Source organism: Paralichthys olivaceus, chromosome 3, assembly GCF_024713975.1.
Source record: "Paralichthys olivaceus isolate ysfri-2021 chromosome 3, ASM2471397v2, whole genome shotgun sequence".
NCBI classification, from domain to species: Eukaryota; Metazoa; Chordata; class Actinopteri; order Pleuronectiformes; family Paralichthyidae; genus Paralichthys; species Paralichthys olivaceus.
Window position 1 is genome coordinate 7,452,546 of NC_091095.1, and position 16,915 is coordinate 7,469,460.

A 16,915-nucleotide genomic window follows, 5' to 3' on the forward strand; every position below is an offset into this window, starting at 1 on the left:
ATATCACAGGATGCCTAAATGAGGAAACCAAACCCAGGAAAATTACATTTTCTTCACATAATTACTCTTCAATAAGAGCTATTATCATTTAATTACCGTGTAATTGCATGTTGACACAACGTTTTTACACGTGTCCTCACCATCACAAAGGAAGCACTCCAGTGTTAATACCAGTGTACAGGCTCATGCACTTTTGAATAAACTGTGCAAAATATTTAAAATAAATACATTTTTAATGAGTGTATTAAACTGTTTAACAAACACCAAACTGGAAAAAGAGCACAAAGCCTTTTCTTTATCTCAGTGTAAAGCAGCACTCATGTAAGTGCTTCTGTATATATGTGTGTGTATGAGCGTGTATGAGCGTGTGCGTGCGTGTGCGCTCGGTGTGTGTGGCTGTTGATGGACAGTCGTGGGTTTGTCGCTGCCCTGATGAGCTGCTGTGAAGAACGGTGTCCCTCCTCCCCACACCACCCACCCTTCCCGGCCAGCTTCCATGGCCTTTGTGTTTCTTTTCTCTCCCTCCGTCTCTCTCTCTTCCTCCCTCTCTCTCTTTTCTCCTCGTTATTCGGCTACTGCCACAGTGCGACAGCAAAGACGCTTGGCCCATAATTATGCATGAAGCTTCGCTGCCAATTAGCAGAGGCTCCCCTGTCCCTCTCGCTGAGTTAGACATGCTAATTCATTTGACATATGATGTATAAAATTCATTATGCATTCTGAGTAGTTTGCATGGCTTGCTTCATTTATAATAAAATAATGTATAGGAAGTTTTATTTTTTAATTTCAAAATTGTTTATGTGCTCCTAGTTGCGGTTTTCTTTCTTTCTTTTTTTTTAACCATGATCTTTTTCCTTTTTCTATCTTAAACAGATTTGTGAAAAAAGTCTAAAACATAAATAACAGTTGAGATATCTCATTGAGGAAATGTGTAATTAAGTTCCTGTGTTCAAGGTTCTTGGTTTAAAAGTTTGTTTTCTTTGTTTAAAATAATTAAATCCATTTCCTTCACATTAGTCATGCAAGCCAGCATCAAAAAAAATTAAAAGTGGATTGCTTTGCTTCAAAAAGCTTGCAATTGTAGAGAACTGGTGAAAATACTTCTTATATTAGTTGTTCATTCTAAAGAACTGTAAGTAAAAATGTGTCTGGTAAAAATCCAAAGCACAAAGGCCCAGGCCCCAATACTTTATATTAATTTAATCCATCATTTCCTATGGATACAAAATAAAAGTAATTAAAACAGTTTGCATCTGTGTGATTGTTGAAGTGCTGGGACCATAAAATTGTCACCTCTCCTTACGGGAGGAAGTGCCTTAATGAGTAGGACAGTTTTATGTGTACAGCCCTTTATAGTTTCATTGCTGAAGCTGTGGTCCAGAGAGCCAGGAAAAACATCCAACAAAAAAAAATGCGTACGAAAACACAGAATTATAACTGGTTTAATTGTTAAACTGTTACTCCCCTGTCTTCCCTCTTTCTTCTCTCACATTCAGACAGACTTTCTGATGAATGGGTGTGATACAGAAATGAAAAATAAGGATTTCCTCAGTTTTATTTAATGGCCGAGGCTTCAGCATACGTTTGAGGGACTGCGTTGCTCTGTTTAGTTGGTCACTTATGGACTTGCCAGATGACACTTCCTTCCCCTGTGCTTAACCCTTGACCTGAGAAGGTAAATGTGTAATGAAGTCTTCCACTGAGCCGTCTACAAAGTGTAAGATGACTTACGATTACAGGTGCCTGCGCTTTTAAAGGAAATTTAAGACTCATCGAAGGAACATGAATAAATGTCATGCTTAACACCTTACAAGTGCTTTATGGTGGCACGAAGGGCTGAAATTAGTGCTCTAGTATTAAGGTTTCATCAAACAACTAAGCACTGAGGTTTATAGGTGCAACATGTGAGAGAGAGTGTCCACAATATTCTGAGCTTTTGTGGACGGTTTGTTTTATCCCACTCTAAATTTTCATCGTGGATGCAACCAACTCACTTGAAAGATTTATTCCAGTGAGGCTGCTGTTTGTCTGTGTTGCTCTCCCTGAAAGCATGATTGTAAAAAGTTCCAAAGACACGTCCATGGCCCTATCGTTTATCAGACCATCTCCCAGCAAAGGAATATCTGAGTCTGGGATGGAGAGCACGGCGAGCTGTGAGTGGGCCACAGATTAACTGGTTCATTCTTTGAATACATGGCACTTTGAGGAGACATGTGTTTAAAATGGCAGGAGAGATTGCGGGGCCCCACGCACTGAGCACGCCAGTGATGGATGCCTCTCTCTATCGGAGGATTTGCGAAGCACAAACAGATCTGAGCAATGAACTGTGAAGAGTAGGAGTATCTCTCTAAGCTTTTCTAAACTTTAACTTTACATCAACAAAGCCAGCAGAACGGGTGGGGTGGGGGGTGGGGGTAAAATAAAACAATACACCTCTATGTTATATATATTCTGTTGTATTTGAACAAAGCATAAATAATTAATTAGCTATACTGTAGGACCATGTTGGAAAGAATATTGATAATTTGGGCTTGGCTGCCTTCCCCATACTGATCATGCATTTTCCTCTAAGACAAAGGATTTCCAGCACCTCGGTGTAGGAGTGTAATGACTGTGAGAACAGTGAGGCCTGATGGCTGGCCCTACTGACAGCCAGAGCCCTATTTACATCTCCTCCTACTGTGATAAATGAAGGATTAATGTCCAGAAGCCTGGCTGTTTGAACGCAGTCTTTGTTCCCCCCCAAGTCATTATATCAGGCTGAAGTTTTCCTGTAATGGTTAAAAGTAAAATGACCTCATATGCAGATATTTGCATGTTGTTTGACATGGCAGAAATAGGTCTTCAGGTTGATATCCGGTCAGCATGTGCATTAACATACGCGTGTTTGATTTGGCCTCTCCTGCGAGTGTGACCTGATTGCAGTGAATCTCATGCAGACGTCAAAATATTGGCATGTTAAGAGGCTGATTGTTTCAGACTAATGGTCACTCAGCCTCTCTGATTGGTGCGCTTGGCTGCACTTCTTCGGGAACCCGGCCTGTCATTGGCCCCTTGTGGATTTAGCGATAGGAAAATTTGCATTAGGTTCACTTTATTGTTTTCTTGTTGTCTGTTAATTCCAGTCTACAGAGCAGCCAGTGACCCATGCCCTGGATACTCCTTATTCTCCAGCTAACAGGACGTCTTCGGCTTATAAACTCACACCCTCAAAACTCTGACTCTGACAAATGAATTATATTATCATGGAAATGCAGATTTTATCTTTCTCAGATTAATTTTAATTGAATTATAGTTTTTATTTTATTTAAGACAATTCACTTACAGCCATTTTTTTACAAAATTCAATAAAAACATATAGGCATCCACTGATTGACTAATTTGATTTTCAACTCATGTATCCAGTTAATTAAACATTAATGGGAGTTTCTGTTTATTTCATTGCGATGCTAATAAGTTCTTTATAAAGAACTATTAACCATACAATGTTGGAAATGACAAGTTAAAACCCCCAAACTAAATAAAAATTCAATACCTTGATTGGACATTATTAATTAATTACATAACATTTAATGAACTGAGCCCTAACAGCTTCTATGCCAAAAAGAAGATGTTGGCCACCTTCCACTCAGATTGCAAGTGGACTTGGCCAAGAATATGTCAACTTTGTAAAGAAAGCCATGCTGCAGATGCTTTTAGCTTATGCTGGGTGTTCTTAGTGATTAGCTTTAACACAAACACTGCAGTATAAATTATTTTGAGCTTGTTAATGAATTTATTTATTGCATGTTCATTACATAAGGCAACGATTTTTTTAAATACGTGAAGGGCATAAAAAGAAGCAAAGGGGGGGTGGGGGCAGGAGGCATCTTGGGCTGCATTTTTGTTAAGCTTGTGCATCTGGGAGCAGCATGCTTGTAAACCATAGCATCCCTCCACATCACATTAAAGCCATGGGTTTTTTTTTTTGGGTAAAAGATCTAAAATCTATTGTTTTTTTCTTCCACCCTGTCGTCCTATTGGCTTATAGAGCAGAAATGTCAAGAATTCATAGCATGTGGAGAGCCCTGGGTGTGAAGAATGTTAAAATACAGACTCTTCTCTTCTTTCAATGTAACAATGACATTGGAGGAGCTGTAGTGAAACACAAACATTTTTCCATGTCCTGTATACATCTGATGTATTAGGTTGCAGACATAAGCCAGTAGATAAATCCAGTAATATTATAAGAGTACATTTACAAACTGTACTTTTGTACAGTGTCCAGCACAGAGTGAAATTATTCATAGACATTGTGACAAAGTTTCCAGGAGAAAGAATCTCACTGCATATGATGTACTTCTACATCCTGCAGGAATAGAGACCCTGTGATGCATCATATGATAATCTGTTGTGGTTTGTTCAGTGCATTTTATTTGTTTAATGATTAAACAATAAGAATTGGTTAATGTTGTTCACACCTTTGTTTTTCTGTCTCTTCCAGTTATTTACCATGGTTTGAAATCTACTACAAGCTGCTAAACACCCTGGCAGATTACCTAATGAAACAACAGGTAATTATTGAGTTTATGTACATACAATGCTTTGCAAGAACACAATATGAAAATAAGACATGGTTGTATGATTTGACTCAGAAACAAGTGCACAGTTTTGTGTTTTTGAATCTGCACTGTGGTAAGATATTTCTCTCCATTCTGTTCTTCCTCTGGATGCTGCATGTTATCTTTTGTGTGCAAGTTTTGTTCGGCGTCTTGGGCTCGACTTGGCTTCTGTTGTTAGCAGCAACAATGTTGACATTTCACAGACCAAACGCTGATCTGACACTGGAAGTTATTCCTGATGATTTACTGGAAAACAAGTCGTTAAGAAAACACACACGCACATACACACACAAGCGTACGCACACGCACAAATGCTCGCATTTTACAAAAGTCTTTTCCCCTGACTATTCACTGCATTGTACGAGCAAAGGGAGGGGAAATGTAAAATATGCAACAAACTGGGGAGATGTGCAGCGTCTAGCGCAGAGGGTGTAGGTGATGTTCCTGTGTTTAGAAGAGAGAAGAGGGAGATAGAGGAGGAAGGAAGGAGGGAGGGAGGGAGGGAGAGAAGAGGAGAGAGGCAGAGAGCTTTGGGACTGCTTTCAATTGTCATGTAGTCACTGCTTCCCCTCAGAGACACTCAGAGAGTAGTGATCAGGACTCAGACTTTTGCTAAAGTAGACAGTCACATAAACATATACACATTTCTCTGACTGAAAGGAATTCAGGAGGATAATCTATTACATACATATATATATATATATATATATATATATATATATATATATATATATATATATATGCATGTATAATATATATTTATTTTACAAATGTATATATATAGAGAGGGAGAAGCAGAATAGGATCCTTTTGTGTGTGGGAAAGAATGAGGAAGAGAGAGACAGAAAGATTGCTGGAAATCCTGAGTGACTGAAGTGTTAGTGTGCATGATTTGGTTTCTATTTACCCCGCTGTCCGTTCCAGGCGAGAGGGAGATGTTGACAGACGAGGGAAGACAGAAGAGCGATGAGGGTTTAAGGCGAGGGGTAAATGAACTGTTTCCCCAGGCCGTGTTGCTGACCATGCGTGTGAGCATTGAGCCTCTCATGACAGGAGGCTGTTCGATTGCACACACCCCGACTCCCCCTCGTCCTCTCCCACCCTCCTCCTCTTTACTGTATATTGCCACCCATCCCTCTTGAGTTTGTGTTTCTCTCTGGCTCACAAACACGCACACACATGCACATTTCCTCAAACAAACAACTGCTCATAGCCAAAACGAAAACAAAGTTCCCTGAGAGGGCAACAGAAAAAGAAGCTAAAACCAAACAATGCTCAACCTCTGTGTTCACAGTAGTTATTTAAGTACACGTTGCAAAGTTTTGTCCCCCTTCAGTTTTGCAGCCATTGGTTCAGGAGTGTAAATAGCAGTCTTGTTGTAGAGCTCATAAATGCTGGTGGAACAATCTCGGGGCCTAGTCTGTGGTCAAGCCGTCTCTATGACGGCTTCTGAAAGCCCCCATCTTCAGAGCGTAGACCCCTGCTTAATTACCGACAGCCCTCTCAGCCATAAATCAACGCTGCAGGATAATAAGCGTCTGCAGCCCTACACTCAGCCGTCTTTTAACCTCACCACTGCTCGTTAAACATATGTCAGTCGGATGTTTTGGAGCCCTTCAGGCCTCACTGCAGGATTGCCCTCTGGTCTGCATCAGTCCCAACGCTGTTGTTAAGATTGACACATAACTTGCGACACAAGTAAATAGAAATTATTTAGACTCTGTGTTTTTATGTTTTTTTTTGGTTTCTCCCCCCAGGAAAATGACTTGAAGGACATGCTGAATTCTCTCTTTGATCTGCCTGTGCCAAAGCCCTTCACGCCAGTCAACCTGAGTGTGGTAGGTATAGATCTTATATTCCCCCTTATCAGAGGTTAGACAGCTTAGAGTAGCCGCAGAAAGAGAGAGGAGAGAGAGCCAGGTTGGTAACTCTGGTAGTGTGTTGCATCAGGATAGGGGCTGTAGCACTAAAGACAAAATGTTTAACATGTGGCTTTCAGTCATGCACTGAATATTATATATTTTCTTTAAAATTTCTGCAAGTCTGTCAGTAAAATGTCTGCGTGAGCCCATGTGACAAGACAGCAGGAAAATGTCTGCAGTGAGTGAGTGGACGTATTGATGAAGTTTCACATTCACTAGATCTGGACTTTGATTTGGATCTCCAGCAAATTACACAGACTTATAAATATCAGTCCCCTAAACACTAACACTACTCTCTGAGAAATCAAAGAAATTAAAAAACGCCATATCTTGCAATATTAAAGAAATTGGAAAAAAGTGGATCCCCCTCAAAATTGATTTGGTACAGTACAGTATCCTTTCACCAAGGTTTGTGCGAATATGTCTGGAAGTTTTTGTGTAATCTACCTAACAAGCAATTGGACAGGTATGAAAACAGAACCTCCTTGGCAGAGATGGAAAAAACAAAAACAATACAAATATCTCAGGATGAAAAAGAGGTGCCACACACGTCGAGGAAGCCGACAAAGTTGTCAACCTGGAAACCAAACGAGATTCGAAATTTTGGTGATAAGGGCAGATGTTAATGTGCTGTAAACAAAAACATGATTTTCACTGCAAAATCTACACATCGTGATCTGCCTCTCACGCTCTACCAAGATGCCACTAACCTGAACACTCATCTGACCACGACAATCTCCTGCTGCGATCTACACATGTTAAAGGAAAAACATTTTAAATCGCTCAGATATTGTCTAGAGTTCATGTTTTAAAAATGGCTTTTAAAAAAAGTGGAGACAAAGAGGGAGAAATAATGAGAACCAAAGTGAAATTGACACAAGGAGGAGGAGACAAAGACATGGCATGAAAACAGAAAACATGAAAAATATGGGGCAGACAAGCAGGAACAGGGAGAGATCAACAAAGTAAAGAGGTTGAGATAGAGGAGATAAATGAGCGAACAGCAGAGCAGAAAGAAAGTGGGCAGCCGGAAGAGGTTAAGATACTGTAGGTAGGAAGAGGGAGACACTGAGGGCCCACGAGTGACACTCTGTTTGAAAGCAAGAAGTGGCGCTAACAGGTTTCTGTGTGATTTGCCTGAGCTGGGCATGTTTAAACTTGAAGGGTCCTTTCACAACTTGTCATGTCTCCTGCTTATCAAAAAACTGAAATGGATTAACGACCCCAGATCCCTCAAAGTCCGCCTGTGTTTGTGTTAACTCTGACACAATCTCCTTGTCTGGTTCCAGCTCATACATAAAGAAATCACTCTTGAACTCACATAAACCTCAACCAATATAACGGTTTTCAATGGGATTGTTTAACTTATAATATTTTTTTTTTTCACTAATATCTGTATTTTTGAGTTGCTCAGGCTCATGGGATCAAAAGAGTTTCAGCGTTTGTCCTCCAGGACCAACCCTCCTTTTTTCTTTTTTTTCCCTACCAATTAAACAAGCAACTCTGGGTCTTTTCTGCGGCACAGGTCTCAGAAGGAAACCCATCTAATTACACAGATGAATATACAACATAACAATACTAATAAGAGGTAATCAATACATCTCCACCAAGGTTAACAAGGTCAATTAAGATTCCTTGTGATTTATTTTTTCTTTGTCAGTTTTTTTCATCAGCTCTCCATGAGAACAAAACCTTTTCATCTGAGTCTCAGAGCTTCATTGGAAAAGAAGCCCCAGAGAACAGAGGTGATAGCTTCATCTCTTTTTCTGGAGAAGCCACTAGTTTGATATTTAATTGATGAAGCAGAATTATTCCCTAAAAGAGTGGTTTTTTGTTTTATCATGGCAGCCAAGAAGAAGGATCATTGTCCCCTTTCATGTGTGAACCCTGTTTTGCTCTCTCTCTCTCTCTCCCCCTCTCTCATTGTGCAAGAATGAGCAGTTGTATATTGCCACTGGGCAAGTACTGAGAGATCGGCGAAGCAAGGAGCCGGTGAGTGGAGGGGAATGAGTGAACAGCAGAGATGGGAGGAGGGAAGGAGGCTGCTGTGTAATATGAAACCGTCGCTGCACTAATCGCATGGGAGTTGCGGCTTTCCAATTTGGCCAAATAAGCTGCTCTATCTTTTTAAATATAACAAAAACAAACTATCCTGGGCCTTGGTGTGTGTTTCTTCTCTTCTGGAAAACAATCAAACTTTGTAAATGATTAATGCCATTCCACTCTGCGATATTCTCTCTCTGAATATCAAAAGTTTTTTTTTCTCCACACTCTCTTTATGTTTAAAGCAAAGGCAATTGTGCTCAAAAAATCTCCTTGATGCCTCTCCAGTTAACCCACTTTCAATGTTTTTATATAAACATGTCATCGAAAGAACAAGAAAAAATAATGATAAGATAAGCAAGCAAAGAGCCAATGAAAGCCCGGGTTGAGTTGAGGAGCATGGCTTGTGATTATCACAATAGCATGAATTTACAGACCAATGGGGAAGGAAACATTTAGCAGACAGAGGAAAGAAAAGAAAGAGTGGTGCCAAGAGATTTCCACTGTACGGTAAACTGTTGTTTGTGTGGCAGTGACGGGGGGTGTCCAAATCTACTTACGTCTTTTATCACAATTTTACTTATTTGACTCATGTAGTTTATAATTGCCCTGTTACTGGTTCTCTTTTCGGTTGGTTTACAGAAGTTTATTATGAAACAAAGATTTTTAATGCTGTTACTACAAGTGCTGCCCAAAAAACATTCCTTTAATTGAAATGATTAAACCATAATGTTGCCAATAAAACACACAGGCAAGAGAAGCGAGTAATACAGTGAAAATCTGACTTCATTTTAAGATGTTTAAAGTTTTCAGGCATAGTTTATTTCACGTGCATGACAGTAACTACTATTCACTATTTATGTTCTATAAAATCCACACCGCTAATCACGATCGCTGTTTACCCCAAAAATCTGCAGCTCAACACAGCTCAGCCCAAGATTCATTAACTGTCCTCAGAATAAACTAATTAAAATCTTTAAGTACTTCTTGCGTTTCCAGCTGTATATTACTGCAGGGCAGAAAAACCTGACACTTTTGCTTCTGTCTCGCTCACAGGCAAAAAAGCACTTTGTAAATAAAACAGTTATTTAAAATGATATAAACGTGTATATTAAACTTGTATATTGAGCCTAATGCTGCCACTGGAAACATGGTCAAAGAGAGTTTATACTGAATTCTAACAAATTCCTACATTGCAAACAGATTTCCAGATGTGTCAGCTAAAGTTAGAATTTAAAAAAAATAACAGTTGCCTGTTTGCTTTTATAGACACATTTTTAAGTCATAATGGTAGCTGTGTAAAATATGAGTATGGCTGTGATAATTGAAACATTATGACGAATCCACTTATCCTAAAGACTTGAACGTAGGAGTCAACATTAACATCAATCTTTTGCCCAGAGAAAAAAATTCGGAAGGCAAAGCTCTGGATGTTTGTATCAGGTTAGAGTTTGTTTGTGCTGCATGTTCGTCTCCTCTAAGCTTTATTGAAACTACAATGAATGAGCCCTCTGTGGGAATATGACAATTCTCTACACATGGTGATTTCATGTTCAATAAATTATTAGTTTGTGATTTATTTGTTCATATTGTCTATTTAGCAGTTTCAGAATCATGCACCAGAACAATTCTTAACAGCAGCACTTTATGCTCATGTCCAACATTATAGTTACAAGAAAATGAATCAGTTAATTAAATAATGTCATGGGTTAGGGTTAACCTGCACTAAATCAACTTTTGAGTTTTCTCAGGACATTAGTATAATTTTGGTACTATCATTTCCTTTCCTACATTTCCTCTCTGGCTGTGAGGGGCTTCCTCTCTTCTCTCATCATCTTTAGTCTCTACAATCAGAGACGTCTTTCTCTTTATTTTGAATGCCTCACCATGTTTATTCTAAGCCATGTTGTTGATATGATGTATACCTTTTATTTATCGAAAATAAATTATTATTTATGTGTATATCTCTTTAAATACACATTTTTCTATTTAGTTTGCCCCAGAGGTGCAGTTTTGTGCCACTAATAAATTGAAAGAAAACGTGTTTTCTAGTCATGCTTCGTCTATTGATTCAATACCTTCTTACCACCAAAGCTCAGGTGCTGGATGCCATTCTTCCTGCCACTAGAGCCACAAATAAATTCTTTAACGCTACAGCAAACACTGACTATGTGTTTGCCTGATATAATTTGCAAGTCCATAGCGATAAGCCATGTACATATTGAATACATTGTAATCTTTCACTGTACTTACTTTGCTTGCAGTGTGAGAACAACTACTGTCCACGCTACAGTGGATTTCCGCAAAGACCTGCAACAGATGGTCGAGTGGAGGCCTAGAGAAACTCAGGTGTACTGTGGATACAGGAGAATGTGTGTGAGAGACACAGCAGAGTGTTTGAGTTGGTGGTTTGTCTACCTGTCTCCAAACAGCACCTCTCTCTGGCCCCTTTGATCTGAACACCGAACCTACCCTGCTCTCCCAAAGTGAGACAGGCAGCCCTGTGATCCTCTAAACAACCTGTGTGTGTGCACCAGCGTGCGTCTGTGGATGCACACGTGTGCACATGTGCACAAGTACTTTTGTCGGTGTCTTGGTGCTCCACAAGCCTTTTTAATGCTTAAATAAAGACTCAGTTTTCCACCGGAGACATCACCCCAGTCTGTGTCTATGGGGAACGGAGCTGCTATTGAGCTTTCTCTGTTCTGTTGGCCTGATAAAAGCATTGCCACAGTTCAGACACCAGCTCAGCAATTCATATAGACAGAGCTGAAGATGAGCTATAAATCATAGAACAAAGTGAACAGCCTTTTCCCCCTGTCTTCCCCTCATTCTCTTCTGTGAGTGGTATGCTTCGCTCGTGACCTTCCCTCTTCTTTCTCCCGCATGTTTGTGTTTTCACAGCACTCCTACTTCATTGCCCCGGATATCAATGGACTACCAACGATCCCTGAGAGTGTAAGTACACACACAAAAAGAAAAGAGACAGAGGGAGTCAAAGAGAGATCCCCCCCCTCTTCTGGAAACATCTCTGCCTCTAATCGTTTTTAATCAGATACACTTGTCACCTTTTGAAATTATTGCATCATCGTCTTGTCTCAGCTTTAGCTCCTGTGGTGCTCGTACTTTTAAGGTTGAAGTTCAGTGATTGCCACGGGTATTAGAGGATTCAAACTGAACACATGTTCTTTGTTGAGCTTGTATTCAAATTGTAGCTCAACGTGAGCTTAGCAAGTTTTTATGGCAAGATGGAAGACCAGATTTGAACAGTCATCAATCTGGCAGTTTTAAGCAACATTGATTAATATGGTATCTAATTTCTAAATGCAACTACTATTACTACTTGTTTTGAAAAAAGATGTAATGTCATAACAGCAAAACAATATGTGCAGACTTGGAAGTCCAAGTCCTTTTTCAGCCAGTACTACCTGTCTCTCTTTATGGCACATTGTGGCCCTTTCACCATCTGAGGCATCAACGCTTGTAAGCAAAGACAGTTTGTTATGTACCTTCTGTTCCTGTCTATCTCCAGAGGAACCTGACAGAGTATTTTGTGGCTGTGGACGTCAACAACATGCTCCAGCTCTACGCCAGTATGCTGCACGAACGACGCATCATCATTACCTCAAGCAAGCTTAGCACTGTGAGTCCACTCTCTCCAAGTCATCCTCTCAGTTAGAGTTATCTGCTGAAGGAGAAAAAAAACATCCTCCAACTGTCTGAACATTGTGGGTGTAGATTTAAGTTTCTTTAACATTTGAATCAGGTTTCAATGGTGTTGGTGTTTGCAGTTTGCCATGTTAAAGTCTGTGGGATTCTTCTCTACTATCTCTCTTGCATCCCAAGCAAAAAAAAAAAGATCAGATATGAGAATATGACTATAAATTAGCCACATGGAGTTACGGTTGCAATTTTTTGGCTTCATATCAAATTCAGATATTGAATTACTCTGCCAAAAAAAGTGTATTGCTGAAATGTTGGGACTATTCCCCAGATTGAACATGATTCTCTTCATCAATATTCAAACAGGATATCAAACCCTAAGTAGTATGATGAGAATATTTATCTGACATGGCTACACCACTTGTAAGGAGAGCGTTGAACTGATCTGTCGGCCTCCCCACCCAGACATCCTGCAGTCAGGCAGCCGCACTATCGCCAAGCTCTGACAAGCTGTGAAATCCACACTAGAGCTGGATTATATTTGACTGTTTGTCTTATAACTGCAACATATTAATGGGCGAAAAGCCTTAAATTATCCGTTATTATGTGTCTCAGCTCTTTCACATAATTTAGAGTCACTTCAGTCTGTACGAGGGAGGAAATCTCTGTCTTTCTCCCCCTTCCTCCCTCTGTTCCTCATTCCATCCTCCTCCCCCTGTTATCTTTGAGACTGATGAGGCAGAGCCGAATGTTTATGACAGATGAGATGGAAGGGGGAAGTGATGTCATCCAAGTCGTATCTGTATCTGCAGTGTAGCTGCATGGTTCTGCCTCGGTATCTATGTAGAAGACTACTGAACACTGAACAGCCGGAGGGGCCTGTGGTGGTGATGGGTGCTGGAGGAAACGGTACCAGGGTATCCCGCAGGAGCTATAATCAGTACGAGGTGTAGAAATTACCCAGCCCTTAGAGAGTTTCACCTGTCTCCCCTCAGCTCTTTGGACCAGCAGCACCCCCTCTCAGGGTCTAGGCAGCACACTGTGCTGTGACACGAGGTTACACGATGTAAATTACCAGACTCAAGGGTGAAGGTGTTTTTCTTTTTAGAGGGAAAATGGGTTGGAGGTGATTTTTGTCTGTGATTTACAGTTTTCTGCAGAGACAAATCTTGGCTTGTTTTTTTTTTTAAATACAAATATATGCCGACAGGATATTTTAAGAGCTTCCACGTCAGACCTTTACCTCTGTAAGCCTTTTATCCTCTGCAATCCTTCCTCCACTCATCTGTCTATCCATCCATCTTCCTCGGGGAGAGGTGTTTTGGTTTGGTAGCGATATATGTCAGGCACTGTAGTACAAAGGTATTTTACACATCCCCACTGGGATTACTAGCAGGCCTCGTGTTATTACTGCTCCTGTGATGCGTTATTTTTTGCTGCTGGGTAGATTGACCTCCTAGTTCAAGTGGAAATGGCTGCCATGATTCTTGAAGCCAGCGATGTAAGTGTATATATGCTAAACTGAAAAAAAGAGAGTGCAGCTCATTATCCACACCACTTGTCTTGTGATCAAATATCTTAAAGGATGAGAAATATATAATTAATGTCAGTTTGTCAAAATGTTTGTTAAAGTGAGTGTTAGCAGTCAGCGGATAGACAGGTAATGTTTCTATAGTCAGCTTGCCACAGATATAGAGGATGTATGAGAGAAGGTATTGTTAGTATCATCGTTAGTACCATCCAGCTGCTTTTCACCACCTCCGCCTGTCCAGCCTCTCAGCCAAGCAGAGAGAAACAGGGAATTCAAAGAGTAGGGAGAGAGTGAAAGACACACACACACACACACAGATGCACTGCATTTATTCTGCCTGCTCTAGGTGCTGCCTGTGTTAAAGCCCCCGGTGAACCCACTGTGTCAGTCTGTCGGTACATGGCCGGCATGTCTTGCAAGCAGCCAACAGCAAAGGAATAAATCATGATCTTACAACAATGCGTCAGTTGACTCATTGCTGTTTCGTGACCAGAGGTGAATGGTACTACTGTTTTAAAAGGCCGGACGGCGGTGGCACAGGGGTGGGAGCCAGCCGAGCGTGCAGCCTTGTCATAGGGCCGTATAATAGGGCTGCATCGGCCCTTCCTCTAACTAGTCAGTTGGGAGGACCCCCACCACCACCACCACCACCATCGCCCCACCACCCTCCATGTCTTTCATCTGCAGAGGCCCCCCAGCTCTCGAGCCCAGCCTCTGCCCTGCCTATCGCCCAAACTCACACAGCTCAGCCCCAGCACCAGCTGACAGCAGCCCTCTCATCAGCCTGTCAGGCCTATGCTAACAAGGAGCTATCCATCCACCATGCCCTAGAGTGCCAGCTGTCTCTCTGTTTCCTGCCTTTTCCTCTGTTGTTCCTCTCCTCTCTTTCCCTGACTTCAGTCTATCTCTCTATTTCTCTCTATCTTAGTTATTCCTGCTCACTGATATTTTATGTCCATCTGTCTCTCCTGGCCTCTGGCTGCACCTCTCTTTCTCTCTGACTTCACCTCCTTCTTCCTGGGTGTCTTAATGTGTCTCTCTGTTGTTGTTGCATCTGCAGAACATCAGGACATTCTCCCCTTCCCTCCTTCCCTCCTTCCCTCCTTCCCTTCCCCTCAATAAACTTATTTCAGCCCCGTGCCATGTGTCTGGCTGTAACGTTTGTGTTGTGGCACCGGGGCCGTGTATGTGCACATGTGCACGTTGTGGGTGTTTGTGCATTTTTTGCATGCATCTGTTCATGTGCGTCTCCTGCACTCACAGGTGTTTGTACCTTATGCCGTTTGTCTTTCTGTTAGAGTCAGTGACCATGTGTGCATGTGTGGGAGGCCTGGCGTTATCTGTTACCTGCATGGTCGTGTGTGCCCTCTCTCTCGCTCTTTCTCTCCCTGTGCCACCTACTTGTTTGTGGCACACCTCCGTAGTGCTGGGCCTGACATCGCTGTACGTCAACAGAGGGAGAAGCAGTGTGCAGGTAATTGGTGATTTAGTTGGTGCAGGTGAGGGGAGAGGGAAAGGCTAACACAACTATAAGCAAACAGGAGAAACAAGGGAGAGATGGCAACGTACAGAAAGACAGCATGAGGGGAGGAGGAAAACAGAATAAGAAATTAACTGGGATGAAAATTAGATGTGGAAAGTAGTAGAGAGAATTTAATTTGGAGGGTGAGTAGGGATAGATTTGGAAGGAAAGGCTGGTGGAGGGGAAATGATTGTTTAAGGCTGGTGTGAGGAGGTCAAGAACAAGTCTGTTGATACCATTCCTCCTGTCAAATTGAATTACGTTGCCTGGAGCAGCAGTTATTTGTCTCACACTCTACTCTCACTAAAATTTAACATGTTCAACAGGTTCCTCCTTCTGAGAAGATTATTTAACCAATAAGAGTAGCTGTTGAATCTGGTAAAATGGCCCATTCACCTTTTTAACTGCCCCTTACATGTAAAATAATATGTGAGAGATGGTGTAAGCAGGTCCCACCGTCGCTTTTTCTCCATTTCTGTCTGCTTCACTTCAACATGTCCAGTTGCTTAGGTTAAGAGGAATGGTGTGGGTGGAAACACACTGCTGGCTGACACAGTGTGCAGAGCTCAGAGCTGCAGTGTTGAGACAACCTAAAATCTCTGGTGGGTCCAGTTCTTAAGGGAAACATCACTGTTGGGTTGTGTTGCCGTTCAGGGCAGGTACAGGGACAGTGAGTTGTGGCAGCTGTTTGTCCACTCGTCTTGTTCACTGGTGAAGTCAGTGTGTCAAAAATAGTTAAATTCGTGTAGAAAAAACACATCAGCTGTATTCATGCTACATACAGATTCTAAGCATGCTTTTACTATGTGGTACGTGTGCTGTGTATAAAAGTTGATATTTGAGTGTGCTGTTGATGGATGTTACTGTCCCATAATGCACTGCACATAAAAGGAGGAGTTTCTCACAGCTGGTAAATATTAGAAGAAATTATGACTTGTGGTGAAAGAGCTTTGTAAATGGCAGAAAACAAAAACAACTTTTATTATTAAAACTTTTATTGTCTCATTTGTGAAGTTTCATTCCAAAGAAGTAGTTTGATTGACATCCAATGTGTTTTTATGAATGTATACAAACTGCTAAAGCAATATACTAAGACATTTATTATGTCGTATACACTGTAGACTGTATATCGTCAAGACACAGCCAGTGACTCACACCCAGACCACTTTATTGACAAAACTCGTGTGTGACCTCTTAGCTGCAGTTTATTGCTACCTACTTCAAAGTTGCAATGCAAATTTTCTTTCTCTTTTGTCACTTCTTCCACTTTCTTCTCCGCCTCTTCATCTCCGTAAATCTCCCTGTCTCTCTCTTTTCTGTCTCCTCTTCCTTTAGTGTCGTTGAATGGATCTGGGTAAACCAGTGTTAGTGTGGACACTTTCTGTCTCAGCAACAGCGCACTAAGAAAGCTCTCAGGGCAGAACCAAAGACCTTGACTGTTTTTTGAAGCAGGCTGTCGCTGTATAATCGGTTAGCTTCTCTCAGAGGAAGGGGCAACACACACACACACACACGCACACAGTGTGAGAGTCAGGCAGCCCCTCATTACCAGGCAGAGCCCTGGTCCCTGAGGACTGGACCCAGCACCTAATCCCGTATTTGTTCTTGGGGACTGTATCTGTGATTCTCCATT

At 41.3% G+C, this 16,915-nt stretch overlaps 1 protein-coding gene across 8 annotated transcripts in view; it reads left to right on the forward strand.

The window, feature by feature from the left end:
* Positions 1-16,915, forward strand: part of dennd1b (DENN/MADD domain containing 1B) — a 100,805-nt gene that overhangs the window by 41,075 nt on the left and 42,815 nt on the right. For 4 of the 8 annotated variants that reach the window (XM_069521760.1, XM_069521756.1, XM_069521754.1 and 1 more), the window contains exons 6-10: positions 4,484-4,553; positions 6,359-6,439; positions 8,456-8,515; positions 11,471-11,524; positions 12,099-12,209. In XM_069521760.1, coding sequence (XP_069377861.1) covers positions 4,484-4,553; positions 6,359-6,439; positions 8,456-8,515; positions 11,471-11,524; positions 12,099-12,209 — 376 coding nt within the window. The remainder of the gene's footprint in view (positions 1-4,483; positions 4,554-6,358; positions 6,440-8,455; positions 8,516-11,470; positions 11,525-12,098; positions 12,210-16,915) is intronic. The other 4 variants (XM_069521761.1, XM_069521757.1, XM_069521759.1 and 1 more) reach the window with 1 other exon arrangement.